Here is a 16,354-nt window from a genome sequence, read left to right as displayed (position 1 = left end):
AGGATTCTCTTAGTAATAACTTGTATATGCTTGAGATTTTAGATTGCTACTAGGAAGCTCATCTTAGGTTTAATCATGTTCATGCCAACACCTATGAAAAGACCTGCCAGGTCTCAGACCTCCAGGGATTTTAGCTCCATAGTTAACCACCACTCACCACCACGGGGGTATCCATTTTGAAGACTGACTTCTGTTAATTGACTTTCAAGTACTTGAAATCACATAAGAGGATATTTCCATGGCAGCAAACAAAGCCGCATTTCAGATTCCAGGCTCCTCTGTACTCCTGGCCTTGGGGTCCAAGCTAGAGCTCACAGTAGAGCTGATATTATAATGTCAGACTGTTATAGCAGTAAAGTGGATGTTTTGTCCTGAAAGAACATTTTTATAATGCTATTTCAATCTACTTGTTTCATTGGGAATAATTTCTATCATGATGGGCAGTACATTAGTTTATGAAGTATTTAGGCATTTGTGCGGAACATGCAACTTTGGGGCAAACAAACTGGGTGTCGTTCATGTCCATGTGGTTTTGTTCTGTTTCCCAGTGGCATATTTGTGTCACCCTCTCACGAGATGGCGCATCTGCAAGACAGCCGCTTCTCTTTCGTAGAGAATGTTGGCCCAGTAATAGCTTTCCTTCCTTTCACATGAGCTAGCTAGCATTTGGGTGGAAGAGAGAAAAGAAGTTAAAAATTAAATTAAACATTCCTTGAAAGTCTGTGAAACTTTTTCTCTGCCCTTCTCCTGAAGTTAAGTCCATTTTTTTCAATAATATGAATTTTCCTAAGTGTCGAAGTGACCCTTAAGAAATTAATCCTTTGCCCTATTCCTCATAGACTTTACAAAGTTAATCCACAGTGTAAAATGTCTGAACTAGAATCCCAAAGTGTACAGAATTTGAGTGAAATATGACTCCTGTGCATTATAGACATTAAATCATTCTGTGAAATAAAACTGTGACACATTGGATAGTAGATTGTACAGTACACCCAACACGTTTTTATTAAATAAAAACAACTTTGTTCCATTATTTTTTACTGCAATAATTCGTGTAGTTTGACTTGCTAGCCTCTCCCACCTCCCCCGCCATTCCTCCTTAGTTGTGGTTGGCTCTACATACGTCTAAGGACAGGTTTCTTTAACTTTATGACAGAAACCACCTGACAAAGTGTAGCCATGTGGCTAAAATTTATGGTTAGTTTGGATTTGGTAGAAAATGCAGAAAGAATATTAGAAAATAAAATGTGACCAAAAAGATATTTATGTTGTCTTGACTATGTGCTTATGAAGAAAAAAGCACAGGAACTGGGAGTAATGGAATGTTAGTGTTTTAGACCCTAGGATAAACGCTCAAGAGTGAAATTTCCTATAAATTATGTTTCCTGCTCCAGAATATGTTGCGTGTATGTGTGTGTCCCTACCTGAATCACTTGTCTAACCCGAGGATCAGAGTGGCCGGCTGGGTTTCTCCTTCCTTCTGTTGCTTGTCTTTTCCTCACCTTCAATTCCTGTTATGTCATTATCTCTCAAATGCTTGTGTGTCTTACTTTTTTAAAAAAGACGATAATTTAAAGATTCACTTAATCCTTGACAGGAAATTTTAACAAGGAGACTACGGAAAGCAAAGGGTCAGATCTCTAAGACATACTATTGAGTTTTTGCATGTACAGCAAAATATAGGTTGTTATGATTCTTCACACAATTTAACTAACTGGCTTTTTAAAAACATTGCAGAGCCATCATTTCATTGACTGCAGTCGATTATAATTGAAGATGCATTTCAGTCATTTTACCATTAGTTTTTTAAATATGAAGAATTATCAACCAGATCTGTTTATTGTACAGAATGTTCACAGAACTTTTTAAGCTGATAAATTTGAATTTGTATTTTTTGGATATCTTCTAGTTTAGAAGTGAAAATCACTTCTGGTCTGACTTTTCACGGGTAGCTATATAAATTTGTTTGTATAGATTCATTTAAATCACTGAATTATTAACTGACAGCTATTCCTGCAGATGTTGTTACCATATTACTCCCTTTTACTGTGTTGGGCATTAAGCCGTTTATTTCAATTTGACTAGCAGGGACCCGATAGATGGCACAACGAGGAAAATCTGGTTCCAGTCTTTAAGGAATTGCCTTAAAAATGTACATTCTTTTTATAGAAGTTAAAATATAGTTTTGTTTGAACTCGTTTATTCCTTGTTTAAACTCAAAGGGATCCTATTTTTTCTAGATAAGATTTTGAAGATAGTATTGAGAGAGCTTAGTTTTTTCCCTCATTTGCTAATCACTTGTAATTTAGAAGAAAAACTTTTCAGACTGAATATCTGTAAGGATTGCTTATTTATGCATATGAACACAGTAATTTTGTGCATGGTGTAGATTACTTTTCACTAGGAGTATAGGGCTATATAAAAAAAATCAACTGAATGTTACAAGAGAAGAATCTAGTGTTGATGTAGTTATTTCCTAAAAGCATTAAATTTATAAGAAACAATCCCACACAGACCATATGATTTTGAAATATTGAAGTAATATAGGAAATTAGAGGAAGATAAGAAATTCTGGGTTTGAATGAAATTATGGTTACTGTTTTTCCTCTTGGAAAAAAATCTGATGATATTTGATAGTTTGCTTATATTGTAAATAACAACAAAAATCTGAGCATGTGACTGGTGCTGTACCTCTACAAAATATTTGGAAAATTTAAAATTCTTCCAATTTTTGAATGTTGATTGCGTAGAACTAACATTTTATATCTGGTAGTATTGTGTAGAAGTATCGAAATCAGAACTTTTGAGGTATATGTTATTTTAAAATGCTGTTATGACTGAGGCTAGAGAGACAATGATAGGTTTCTTGGTGTGCACTAGTGCTAGAAGATCTGCCTTTAACTGACTGGACTATCTTCACAAAAGCCCCTAGTTTCCTTCCAGTTGCTAGCTAAGCACTTTGCCAGAGCACTTGCTTTAATCATTTACACGTTTCAGTGCTCTTAGATTGTAGTAATGAATTTGTTCATAAAGTAGATCTTCTCTCCATTAAGTAGATTTTTAGGAAGTATTTGTAGCATGGTTTAAGAAAAATATTTCAACTTGAGCTGGAGGCAGGAAAAAGAAAAGGACCGGAGATCTCGTGTAGGTTACGCAGAGAAAAAGTTGACATGAAGTCCCTTATTTTCTTCTGATATATCTTTAGAAGGTTATTTACACAAATTCAACCATATTCTATATTTTATTCTGAACTTTTTTCTCCACTAATAACATTTCTTGCCATCTTCCCATATTATAGAAATAATTCCATCTCATTGTTTTTAATAGCTGCATAGTATTCTGTTGTGTGGCTGTATACCATATACCTTGTTTTGTTTGACTCAGAACCAGCCAACAGTTTTCACAATAAAAGTATATTCATATGCTGGACTTGAGCGGGTCATAAATTAGTGTTTAATTAGAATTTGCAGTTAGAAATATCATTATTTACAAATTAATAACTCAGGTTTATAAAATATATATGCTCATTGAAGATAAATACATCAAGTATTAACTACATTTATTAATTTAGCCGAGATCATTATTTCTGAGGAATCACAAAGAAGGAGATTTCTATGGAAAAAACCTGAAAATACAAGAAAAGTTAGAACTATTTTGATACTTTAAAGTGTTCCAATTTCTTTAGAAATCCTTAAGTTGTACATTGAACATGCCATTGTTGTCATGACAGGGCTAGGAGACTGAATCACTTAGGAATTTTTGTTTTCTTTTTCATGAGTGATGATCTTGAGGGAACATAGAATTCATATAGAGAATGTTCTCCCTTTGGCCCCTTTGTAATTGATCTGGCAGCTTCCAGGGTGGGGGATCCCAAGCATCTCTTGCGCGCGCAATACTGGGAAATTTTCAATTTGAGTGTTTACAATGTTTTATTTTCCAAAATGTGTAATATAAAATATTAGTGTACACATGGTTGTAAGAGATCCAGTTGACAAGAGGATTGCATTTTATGTACTTCAAAGAATATGCTTTGTGTCAGATTGCATATAGTTTGGGTAACACTTTAACAGAAGTTAGGAAAATAATGGCACATGAAAGTTTGACCCTTATAATCTGGAAACACGAGAATGATTTATGCCAATAAATTATTTCAGGTACAATTTGCTAATGATGGTGTCTGTTTTAGTCCCTGTGGTGCCACTTTTGGAAGCACCATGAGCAAAGGCATGGTTCAAAAGTGCAGTAGTCTTTTTAAACTGTGGTTATTAGAATTTCCGAAAAATAAGTAAATGTGCTTTTTTGTATATAAAATGAATCATATGAATATTTGATGCTGCTTGAATTTTTCTTTCCAAAATTTGATTATGAACAACTCTCTAAAGGTATCTGATAATCAAAAAATAACTGATTATGCCGAACAAATACATGGTTATGGGTTTTCTTTATTTTTAAGAAAATTATTTTCATTCTTAATTACTTGGTGACCTTCATTTGCTGGCAAATCCAATTTTGTGTGTCTCAAATAATGTGAATAGTATAGACTTCTGTTCTTAAGTTTTGACAGTTCTTTAAACTGTTAAGATTTTGCTTCAATGTGTGAAGAATGGTTTTTCTTTTCTAAGTTTTATTTTCATGAGCAATTCAGACCAATTGTGTTTTTCCTCTATACAAGTTACTTATTTAGAATAAAGATAAATTATCTATTTTTGTTACTTGGAAAAGTGTTTAAATATTTAAAAAGTGACAGAGATGGACGAAGACCATTTATTGGCATTTGGGGAAGACCATGCGTTGCCCTGGCCAGTGGGGTGGGGGGGGCAGTGGAAGTTGGCTACACTTGGCTTCTGTGACTAGTGAGCATTTCTTTGGGTTGTTTGGAAGGAGAACTCTCTTGTTTTTGTTTTGAGGAGCTTCACGGATTATATCTTCATTTTGCCCCACTGGCAAAAATCACCATGTGAAAATTTATACAATTTAGAGATTTTTGTTTGTTTTATTTGCTCCAGATCACTGGTTTATAGCTCTGCCTCTGGTCTTGCAGCTGAGCTTCCCTGTCGCCCTTCACGAGGGTGCTATATGCATGGGAACTATTTCCTCCTACACCTGTGGACCGTGGGGACAACCTGAGGGTCTACTCAGGTGGTGGGTGTGTGATCTGAGAAGAGTGGAAGTCAATTTGTCAGACTTTGGGCAAACCTTATAAAAATGAGAGACATTTTATATCTGTGGGATCACCTTTTTAATCCAAGGGGCAAAGGAAAACTGTTGTGTATTGTGCCGTACACTGAAGGCCTTCTGCATGTGACTTTCAGAGATCAGCTCTTTCATTTTGGATTGGCCCCTGCTTGTGTTAAATTTCAGCCAGTAAGTCTCCAGCATACAGAATTTGAGATTTTTCTCCCTCCCCCATTTCTTCTGTTTTTGTTCTGTGTAAACAGTTCCTGCCGTAGTAACATAGACAAATATAGCAGAGAATGCTTTTCTGGAAGAAGAATGCTCCCTAAGCATTTTTTAACCATTTTTGGGAAGAATTGATCTTTCTGTGTGTTTCAGACAGACTGAAAGAGGGGAGGCCCGTCGCTGTAAATTGAAGTGACATCATATGTATTGCCCCCATTGATCCGCTTTTAGTCTCCAGCCAGGATAAAAGGAAATGGCATCAGGGAGGAAGCATGCTCCATTTAGGCACAGATCCCAGAGTGATAATGGGGTAATAATAGAACTCACGCCACTGTCAATCGGTGGCTGCATTAGTCCCAGGCTCATTCCCTGTCTGGGGAGCCGTGCAGTGACTTTCTTCGTGTGCGGCTGCACCATGCCAGCTGGGCTGTGCCGGAAGGTGCCTTCGTTTGCTTTCAGAGGGGTGCAGGCAATGGGGCTTGGATGTTCGTGAGCACTGGTCCCTTTTCACGGGTCCTGCCTCTGGAAGGTCAGTCATGAGACGCGTCCGTGGCATTTTCTGATCTAGGAGGTGAGCTGGCCTTTTCCGCGTAATGCTAATGGAAGAAATGGTGGAGGGGCCTCAGTTGTGTGGGTGGTCTTCTGGAAGCTTGGAGAGAGTGATGCCCCTCGTGACAGCAGTAAGTGACTTCTGGAAGAGTCAGGGTTTTTTTCTTTGTGTTGCTTGTAGGTTAGGAGAGTAGGTTTGAACAATTCCTATTTTCTTTCCAAGAGCCTGTGTAGAAACTCTTTCAGACCGTTCAGAATTATGCAGTTTGTGTCTACTCTTAAGTTGTCGGGAAAAAAATGAAATAGACTTTTTTTCCCTTTTGTATATTTCCCGGTAATTAACAACTATGAAATCATCCGTGTTTAGAGCCAGAATACAGACTTCTAAAATCGTTAACAAGTAGCATTTGTACTTATCTCCCCAGCATTTTATTCATTTGAGTAAGTTTTACAGTCCTGTGAAGTTCTCTCTTTCAAGTACTCACATGACTTTGGCACCCCATAGTCTTATTTTGTCTAAGTTTCTGAGGCAGATGCATTTTAAAAATACTGAGCTGGTCTCCATATGGAAAAAATAATAACCCCATCATGAATTCCTTGTTTGTGCAAAGGAAAGAACTTTCTATTTCTGTCACTGTTGAACTGTGGGTGTGAGCACTATGAGACCCCCAGAAATAAAAGCACGTTCTTTTTATGATGTTAAAAAGAGCTGCTTTCATGGGGGGAATGCTCAGAGACGTATTTTATTTTTCTTGATCATTCCATAGTATGACTAAAACCATGTCTGTCTCCTGGAGAACTGCTGTATTAAAACACAATTGGCCTAGAAGTCATGTGAAATTTAATTTGATTTCTACGTGGATGGGAGTGGAATGATCCACACGACATTTCCTATTACCCCTGCACCAGCTGCCAGGGCTGGTCTCACTGCCCAGCACTGCCTCTGAGGACGTTTGCTAGTATATGATATCTTTCACTTGCTTTTCAAACATTTTGTCTTATTACATATTTCTTTTTCATCGTAGGGTGGTATTACAGGGAGCAAATGTTTATTTTACAAAGAGAAATGTGCTGTATTAAAGTAGCTACTTACCTCATTTTTGCCTTAATATCCTCTTTTTAAGGTCCGTTAATCTCATTTTTTAAAAATGTTAACTTATTTATGAATAAAGGATGCTTAATTAGTTTTATTGTCTGCCTCCCCAAACAGCATTCGTTCACTGATTTTTTTTCTACCTTTTTCGTTGTTTAGAAACTACATTTCTCCCCCATGAATTAGAGTTAGAGCTGAAAGCCAGATGGCTACAGGTTGTTTACTGAGTGAGTGAGAGTCATTTCTGTAAGTCTATTCTAAAGAGTCGGACTAGCAGAAATCTCCTGGCATTATGGAGGAATGTTTTCAGCGTGGTTGTGTTGGTCCTTGTTGAGTTCTGCCTGCCTGTGAACATGCTGGCTCTTGCAGCAGTCTGTCGTTGGTGCCTTATTAAAGGAGGAGCAGATACCTGGAGGGGGCGTGTCCACCCTTGCTCTTTATTTACCTCTCTCCAGTTACACTTATGGAAGAACCCTGAGGATTTGGCCACACATGTACTCCCTCCCTTCCCGCTCAGCTCTCTGTCTTACCTCAGGGGCTTAGCTTTAAATATTTCCATTATGTAAAATTTGGAGAAGACAAAAACTTGCAGTGATTCTTTCAGTTGTGTCTATGTGCAGATGTGTGAACTTTCTGCTTAGGAGAAAACTCTGAGAGATATACAAGTATGAATCCAAGTATTTTGATGGGTTCACATATCAGTATTTGTTTGATTTTAAACTGGAGCTGTGTTTATTTGTTGCAGTTGGGGTAAGTTGAGGACCAATCTAGTTGTCTTACTCAAAGTTTTTTTTTTTCTTTTCTGTGAGTCTCTTTAGTTTAAACCAAGTCCCCAATGAGAGTTCTAACAATAGGCCTCTTTGTAAGTGCAAGCACATAATAGGGAGTTGCTTTTCTTTCTACTTTTTCTTTCCCTGTAATTCTGCAAATTGGCAGGGCTGGTTCTTTCTGTATTTAGTTAGCAAACGAGGCCCCTTCCTGGGCAATGGATGTTTCTGCACTGGATCAGGCCTTGTCACTACCAAGAATCACTTCTCTGTTGGGCTGGGTTCTTTCCCAGAAGCCTGCCTTCCTGTGTCTGGAGGGGCCTCGCTCCCATTGCCCTCAGACTGGCTGCCTTTAGAAATGCTACTTACCTGTTTTGAGAGTGCCTGTGGAGGTGGGATGCAGGGCAGGCTGGGCTACTCTGACCCAGTCTGGGCGCTTCCCACACCTATATATTGCTGGGTGTTCTTGTCCCTGGAGTGTGGCAACCCTGCCTTCCCCCCGCCCCCGCAGAGAGAGGTGGGGTGCCCAGGCCAGGCCACCCTGGAGTGGGGAACCCAGAGGAGCACACTTTGGCAGTAGCAAAACAAAGGAAAGTAGGGGGGCAGGGTAAGGAAGGCCCAAGTTTGGAAAGAGAGGGAAGACGCCATGGAGAGCGTTCATTGCAGGAGTATCTGGTGAGCAGCTTCAGGGAAGGGTAGGGTGCACACAAGGCCACGGGCTGAAGACTCCGCCTCCAGCAGGAAAGGACTTCCCTTGGCACATTGAAGGAGGCTGCAGGGTGAGATGGGTGGGGAGGAGGAGAAGGAGGGCGGAGGGAGCTGCTCCAGCCAAGACGGGAGGGGCCAGCAAGAAAGGCAGAGAACTAGGTTTCAGCGGGGCTGCCTGGTCAGGAGTGCCACGAGGCTGGGTGCCCCACACGTACCTACCTCTGAAGGGTGGTCATGGTGAGGAGGCTCACCAGAGGCTTGGGGTCCTGGGTTTGGCCTCTTCTATAAAACAGATTTCTTTTTAATATCGTAAAAGTAGTCTCATGTGTCTAAAACTATAGAATATGGTAAATTGGTGGTTTTTGTTACTAGTGGCTATGTAGTAATTTGATGTTTTTAAAACATCTTACAAGCACTGACTTCTCATGAAAAGAAATTAAGGGCTAGTGGTTGAGTCCTTATGTGTCTAACCTCACAGGTCAGCGCTAACTGTAATGTGATTTCGCTGAAGGCACCTTGTTTCTCCTGTCAGCCTGAGAGACTGTCCACAGCCTGACTTTCAGGTGGAGTGATGTTATGAGACAAACAGACCCAAGAACCAAGCGATGTGCATCTGTATGTGTCTATCTACCTCTCTGTCTCTATAGGAGAGTGGGGTTTTGTTAGAACTTGGAAGGGTGAGAAGAGGAAATGTAAGAAATGAATTCTTTGTGGAATTACATGGTGGATGTTGCAGTGTAGCCTAGCAATCTCCTGCATGTGCATTATGGCAAAGTGTGTTTGTGTGTGTGTGTATGAATGAGTGGTGGGGGAATGTTGGAGGAGGGGAGCTAGGCAGAGCACACACTTGAGGGCAGAAGATGAAGGAGGGGAGGGAGAGAAGGCAATAATTTTTAAAATTTCTTTTAGAGTAATAGAAAGTGGCAATTAAAATCCAAGCATTCATATGAATTTTCTATCAGTCTGCTATTGGCTTCCAGACCTGTAAATTTGAGTGAGTTGACAGGAATTATCTGGGCATAAGCAGGGATAGAGAAAAGCTAAGTGTGGAGAATGGTGGAGTTAATAGTAATAATTTTTAAACCTTGATTTTTAGAATAAGGTATTTTTCAGTTCCTGTGAAGTATATCTTAAACTGACTTCTCCGGTGGGCTGCTGTGCGAGGCAGCGCCGCCAGTCTTGGCACTGTGGTACCCAAATGAGTAAGTCCAATGAAGTCTTATTCTTTGGTTCTTGGATTTCACAAATACAGTTTGTTTTTTATTTTTGTACCACACAAAGACTTCCTCTTCTCTTTGCCCTTACTGGTAATACCACTTTTGACCTTTCTTATCTGAAAACTCAGGAATATGGGTGACCTTGTGTGTTTGTGTTCTGTGTAAATAGCTATATGTATAATCATTTGTACAGCCTTTTACAATTTTTTAGTGGAGTATAAACTTATAATTTTTATAATGGAGGAAACATGGTTCTTGTTTCATTATATGTTCTTTATTTTTCATTGTGTAGCAGGTGTATTTGCAGGGTTCATTTGGTAAAGAAAGAAATCTGAAAGCTGCTTATTTGTTAAGTATCTATGTGTTTGCCTAAAAGTGGATGGCTTCTTGAATCTTTGTCTAGGCTAAATTACATTTTTTGGAATATGCATGCTATAAAGGAATATAAAACATGATAATGTTTTATGAAGATAAGCACACTTTTGATCTGCTCTAAGTGTAGAACTGGGCTGAAAAGTCATGGGAAACAGGGCTTAATCAGACCCCAGAATGCAGTGTCTTTGGGGGATATAGACAGTATATACCCTGAGGTTTTACAAAATTCAACTCAGCACTCCTCCCATGTTTCAGACATAGGCCCAGGTTACCGTGGATTTACTCTCTTTGGTCTAAACATTTGTGTTTAATTTCTCATCAGCTGAATGGCATTTCACAGGCTGTTTGGTTTTGCCCTCAGCTTCTTCCAGACCAGCTGGTCTTGCTTCTGGAGCGTCTCTTGGAGCAGAAGACCTTGAACCCCCGAACTCTGCGAAGCCTCCAGAGGACATACCACCTCCAAGATCAGGATGCCGAGGTAAGCAGGAACGCCTTCAGAGTTTAAACAGCAGCCCCCACTGTTGGCAAAGAATGACGATCCCACTGTAGCCCCAGACTATTGGAACTACATTTCTGTTAGCAAAATTCCATGTGTTTGCTGTATGAGTAAAGAACAAGTGCTTTGGGCAGAGCTAAGCTGCTCCCCTCGGTGTGCTTGCTCCAGCAGGGGCCCTCTGATCATGCTTGTGCTGCTAACCAGCGTATTTTGAAATCCTAAGTTTTTCTCTCTTACTTCTTAAATTGTAAAGACAGAATAGGTCTCCTAAAGGAAGGAGCAGGCAGGGTGGAGTGTTTTTGAGCTATTAACTTGGGCGGGTCATCTTGCACACTGATGGTGGCACCTTCCTGTTGCACACGAAGGAAACTTGGCTCAGATATGTCAGAGCTTCTTGGTTGCCTTCAGTTAGGACAGGAAAGCAGCCATGTGTAAAGGAAATGAAAACTGAATCTAGCAGCCGTGGCTTAAAAATTAAAATTGGATGCTTGTGGGAAAGCAATATGATGTAGTCCTTAATATCTTTTACCTTATTGTAAGGAATGCAATGTGAATCCTAAGATGAATTCCAGGGTATTTTTTAATATAAAATAATAAATATTTAATGTATTCAGTCATCTTTAGTAAAAAACAAGAGCTCAAAGAGAAATCTCTTTTATATAAAATTCCTAAAATGCTGAAAACGCAAGTAAGTTTGGTTTGTTTCAGTTGAAAATAACTCTGAACATTTTAAAACTGTGCAGTCTAGTACAGCAGCCATTAGCCACATGTAACTACTGAACACTTGAAATGTAGCTATTTTGAATTGAGATGTGGTATAAGTATAAAGTTTACAGTGGATATTGAAAGCATCAAATAAAAAAGCAAAATATTGTAATTTCTCCCTATTGATGTTGAAATGATATTCAGGATATATTGGCTTAAATGAATTTTACAATCATTAAAATGGAGTAAATTCTCTGGGCACAATAGCTCACACCTGTAATCCTAGCACTCTGGGAGGCTAAGGCAGGAGGATTGCTTGAGGCCAGGAGTTTGAGACCAGCCTGAGCAAGAGCGAGACCCTGTCTCTACAAAAAATTAGAAAAATTAGCCAAGCATGGTGGTGAGCGCCTATAGTCCCAGCTACTCGGAAGGCTGAGGCAGGAGAATCGCTTGAGCCCAGGAGTTTGAGGTTGCAGTAAACTATGATGATGCCACTGCACTCTAGCCTGGGAGACAGAGCAAGACCCTATCTCAAAAAAAAAAAGGAGTAAATTGATGAAAGCCAATGCCTTATTAACTTAAGGTAAAATGGACATTGTTATGCATTTTAAAGTCCCATAAATTCAGGAGTAATTGAAAAACTCCAAGAAGGCACACATAACTTCTTATCCACCTGAGCAACTGTTGCTATTTATTTCAGCTCTTATATTTTTGTTTATAGGAGTTTCCAAATGCCAGACTGTTATATTGAATTAGTGTTTAAAAGGCCTTCCTATTTATAGGCATTGGGCTATGTTTTAACGGGAGCTGAATACCACCGAAATGCCAGGACCCTGTGATGGGCATGGACAGACCAGGGCGAGAGGATCAGAGCAGGCGCCGGGCACCTGTCACTTGATGTCCGGAAGCCATGAGGTGGGAGTCCCAGTTTCTCCCCATCCTTTGGGCATAAAACACATCCTGTTCTTAACTTACAGCTCCACTTAGTTGTTAAAACAAGCAACCAAATAAAACCTTCAAGAAGTATAACAGGTTTTATTTGATTGCTTGTTTTACATCTTACGAGCTGTATCATGATGCCCGGACAGGGCAGTCTCTTCAGTGTGGATCCCTGGTAATGAGAGACAGGGGTCTGAGTACATCTTTGCTCAGTTCATATAACTAATATGACCAATGTTCATGCAGTTCGCAAATGTTCTGCTAGGAACTAGGAACATAGCAGTGGAAACGACAGGCAAGGAAGCCTGTGTTGTGAAAAGACAGCTCATAAGTAAATGGACAAGATAACTTCAGATAAGAGCTGTGAAGGAGATATACAGGGCAGAGTTGGGCTAGGTTTCTCTAGATAGAAAATTCAGGAAAGGTTACTCAAGGGATAGTGACATTTTAGCCAGGACCTAAAGACAAGAAGCAGCTGTCCATACAGAGCCAAGGGTCAGGGTAGTTTCTGTACAGAGATGACAGCAAGCACAGAGGTATGAACTTGGCATGTGCTAGGATGGGAGTCAGCAAACTTTTTCCACAAAGGACCAGATAGTTAATATTTCAGGCCACACAGTCTCTGTTGCAACTATTCCACTTTGTTGTTGTAGGGCAAAAGGTGCCATAGACAATATGTGAACAGACAGATGTGGCTGTTTGCCAATAAAATTTTTTACGGACCCTGAAACTTGAATTTCACATAATTAACACATCTCAAGATAGTCATGGTGTTTTTCCCCCTGTCACTTTTTAAAAATATTTGAAAACATACACACTGTTCCTAGCTATGGACTGACTTGGCCTGTCGCACAGGGGTTTGCTGGCCCTGTGCCAGGGCCTGCAGGGTTGAGGTCAGGTGAGCAGGAGCCAGATTAGGGCCGTGGAGGCTTAAGGCTGTGGTGCACATCTCGGGAAGTGCCTCTGCCCCAAACTCTCAAGGTCCTGGCAGGTGGCTAGTCACATTGACGCGTATCTATCTCACTGTGAAGTTTCCTTGAACTGTCACTCAAAACCAGAAAAACAATAGGATTTTGGCCAACCAGGGTATTTTCTAGAAACTTTATTAGTTAAGTGTGATTTATATTGACACTGATTAACAGGAGTTTAGTCGAATAATCATCTACGTTTATTTTAAGTGACAGAGGGGTTTCCTGGCAGGGAGCAGTGTGAGTTACGGTTCTGATGTTCTTTGCTCAGGGTGCTGCCCCAGGACCTTGGGACCACAGCGTTGAATTAGATGTCTGGTGCAGAAAGATGCCAGCCTGGGATAGTGGAGTATCTCTCTAGTACAGAGAAGAGATGCCCACGAGTGGTGGGTGGGAATAGCCATTCCTTTACCTGCTTCGTCTTGGTGTGCCTTTGTATTTATTTCGAACATATGCAGAAAGGCTCTCCTTGCTCTCGTGTTGACTGGCCTTTTTCCTGAAAGCATGGTGTGAAGTCACCTTTGTAGAAGGTGAGCCTGCTGTTATGTTCTTAGATGCAGCAGTGTTGCCGTGTTCACCTGCTTATGCCCCTCATTGCGAGGTGCACTGCAGAGTCCTTTTGTTGGCTGAGTAGTGCGATCTGACTGTAGCGTGTTCCTGAGGTAGCCTGTCAAGAGAGCCTGGACTGTGTGAGAAACCTGTCTAGATGGCTCAAGGGAATCGGGGCTCTCCATTCCAGTGGTTGCTTCAGCTTCTGGGCCATCATCCCTGTTTGTCCCTTTGCTGCTTCCTTCCTTCTCTGTAGGGGTGGGCCATTACAGTCCCACCCACACACAGAAGGAAGGAAGGACAGAGGTTTATTTTCAACTGTTCTTCTTGTGTGTCTCCGTCGTTGTATTGCTTCTGTGTTCCAGTTGTGCTCCCAGGTCAGATTTGTGAGTCAGAATCTCTGAACATGGACTGAGTCTGAGGATGCTGCTTGGCCAGTATTTGCATGTGGGGGGTTTGTAGGGACCAGCCTTCTGAATACCATTCGAGGTTATACTGTACCCTCTGCACCCCCACCCCATGTGTGTGTGCATCATGTGGTGTGAATACGTAGGTCGGCTCTGGGAGGAAGTGGTGCCCCATGTTCAGAATTTTGAAAGAAACATGCACAAAGACAAATGAAATTGGAAGGTGGATGGAGCAGGGCATACCGGCCTAGGCCACCTCATGCTTTGCCATCCTCTGCAGGGTGGGACAGGGAGGGGCACCTCTACATTCCTTGGCCTGGAAAGGGAAGGTCACTGCAGGAATCGGCCGTCTTTCACCCACCAAGTCTCAGACCACTGCCTTTTGCTGGGCTGCTTCAACTAGGAAGGAAAATGAGCTGATGGGAAATTAAGTCCAAAGGAGCACCTGTCTACGGTATTTTGAGTACATTTCTCAAATAGCCATAAAAGTTTAAAAATATATTTGACAGCTAATTCTGGGAACAAAAGATGTTTTCTAAGATAGATCCCTTTTTAAACGGTAAATTTCTTGCCTGTCTTAGCAGGTCTCTTAACTGTAAACTGGCTACCCCCTGTTAGCAAAGTGAGTGTTGCTGGAACCTGGCTTTGTGACCTCTTTCCTCAGAACCCCACAAATGACCTCAGACAACTTTGTTTCTATAGACTGCGCTGAACACTTTGAAATCAGGGGCATGCCTCAGGTGACAAAATCTCCAGCATCATTTTGGTGGTACAGCTCACTAGAAAGGTCCACACTGTGGCATGCTCTGCTCTGATATTTCAGTTCATATGCTGAGCAAGAAAATCAGTTTTCTGGGAGGAGCCATTGGCAGCATCAGTTTGTCCCCTCACTATTTTGGGGAAAATACTGTTGGTTGAAAGGAAGAGGCCTCCTGGATTGGATTGGAGCAAGAAAGCACATCGATGTCTCTGTCTTCCCCAGGGTGGGGCCTTCACTGCACTCCCATCAGGGTACTGCCCGCATGCCCGGCCTCACGTGCAGGGAAGGATGGTACCTGCTCATGTGCATGTGAGCGGCTCTTCCGTTTCTTGATCTCATCTAAACACTCAGGCCAGCTGAATACCTGGTACTGGCCAAGGCGTGTTGACATAGCAGTGAGCTGGATTTAAGTCCCAGGGCCCCAGCCGGCTGGTGACCACAGACAAGTTGCCCACCTTCTGTGGGCCCCATTTTCCATATCCACAGAGCAGTGCTTCGACTAGACTGGCAGCTTTTGGACTTCTTTTTATTACAACCAGCTGGAAAAACTTTGTGAAACCGCCTTTACTCTGATATTTTCTATTTTGTCCTATTTCACTTTCTTTTAAAAATGTGCATTGTGACATGTAAATTGATTTTATGACCCACTAATGGGTCACAGACCACAGTTTAAAGAATGTTAAACCTGGATGGTTCCAAGGCTCTCATCAGCTCTTCTGCTTCCTCCTTGGGGACTTTGACCAAGGTTCCTGAACCTCAGTTTCCTCAGGATTAAAGTGGAGCCATAAACACCTTCTTCATGGGATTGTTAACAACACAGGATAGGAAAACATCTGTGAGACCACTGAGAAAATGTAAGCACCCACAGTTTTAACGTAGTTTCTGTTCACATAAGATTCACTTCCACTCATTTGGTCTGAAATGGTGACATCTTGTTGCTTAGCTGAAACAGCTTTTGTATTATCTCTTTATCTATAGCTACTTTTTGTTTTAATCTGTGAAGACTGGCAGAAAGAGAAGAGAAATGGGCCCAGTTTTTAGATGTGTATTCTGTTCATAGTCCTTCTTTTTAGGCTACCCAACTACTGAGAGCCCCTGTGTATTTGGTCATGCAATTCTTGAACTGGAGCTTGGTGGTTGTGGGTGGAGGTGTATTGTCCAGGGTGAGGGGAATCTGCTGCAGATCAAGGTTTCCCAGCCTTAGCACTGCTGACATTTTGAACTAGATGATTCTTTGCTCTGTGGAAGGCTATTCTATGCTTTGTGGGGTGTTTAGCATCCCTGGCCTCCACCCGTGAATTGCCAGTAGCAACCCCTGCTCTCTCCCATCGTGGCACTCAGAGTGTCCCTAGACACTGCCAAATGTGTCCCTTGGAAGGCAGAATCACTGGGTGAAGAACCACTGCTCTAAGACAGTAGCT

The 16,354-nt window shown here is 41.1% G+C and overlaps 1 protein-coding gene across 5 annotated transcripts in view; it reads left to right on the top strand.

Moving 5' to 3' along the window:
• Positions 1-16,354, top strand: part of LOC123646463 (aminopeptidase O (putative)) — a 349,846-nt gene that overhangs the window by 310,636 nt on the left and 22,856 nt on the right. For 3 of the 5 annotated variants that reach the window (XM_045563458.1, XM_045563459.1, XM_045563463.1), the window contains one exon: positions 10,471-10,587. In XM_045563458.1, coding sequence (XP_045419414.1) covers positions 10,471-10,587 — 117 coding nt within the window. Of the gene's footprint in view, positions 1-10,470; positions 10,588-12,092; positions 12,283-16,354 lie in introns of those variants that run through there. The other 2 variants (XM_045563460.1, XR_006737901.1) reach the window with 2 other exon arrangements.

This window comes from Lemur catta, chromosome 10 (genome assembly GCF_020740605.2).
Source record: "Lemur catta isolate mLemCat1 chromosome 10, mLemCat1.pri, whole genome shotgun sequence".
Classification (NCBI taxonomy): Eukaryota; Metazoa; Chordata; class Mammalia; order Primates; family Lemuridae; genus Lemur; species Lemur catta.
This window is presented reverse-complemented; position numbering and strand designations above follow the sequence as displayed.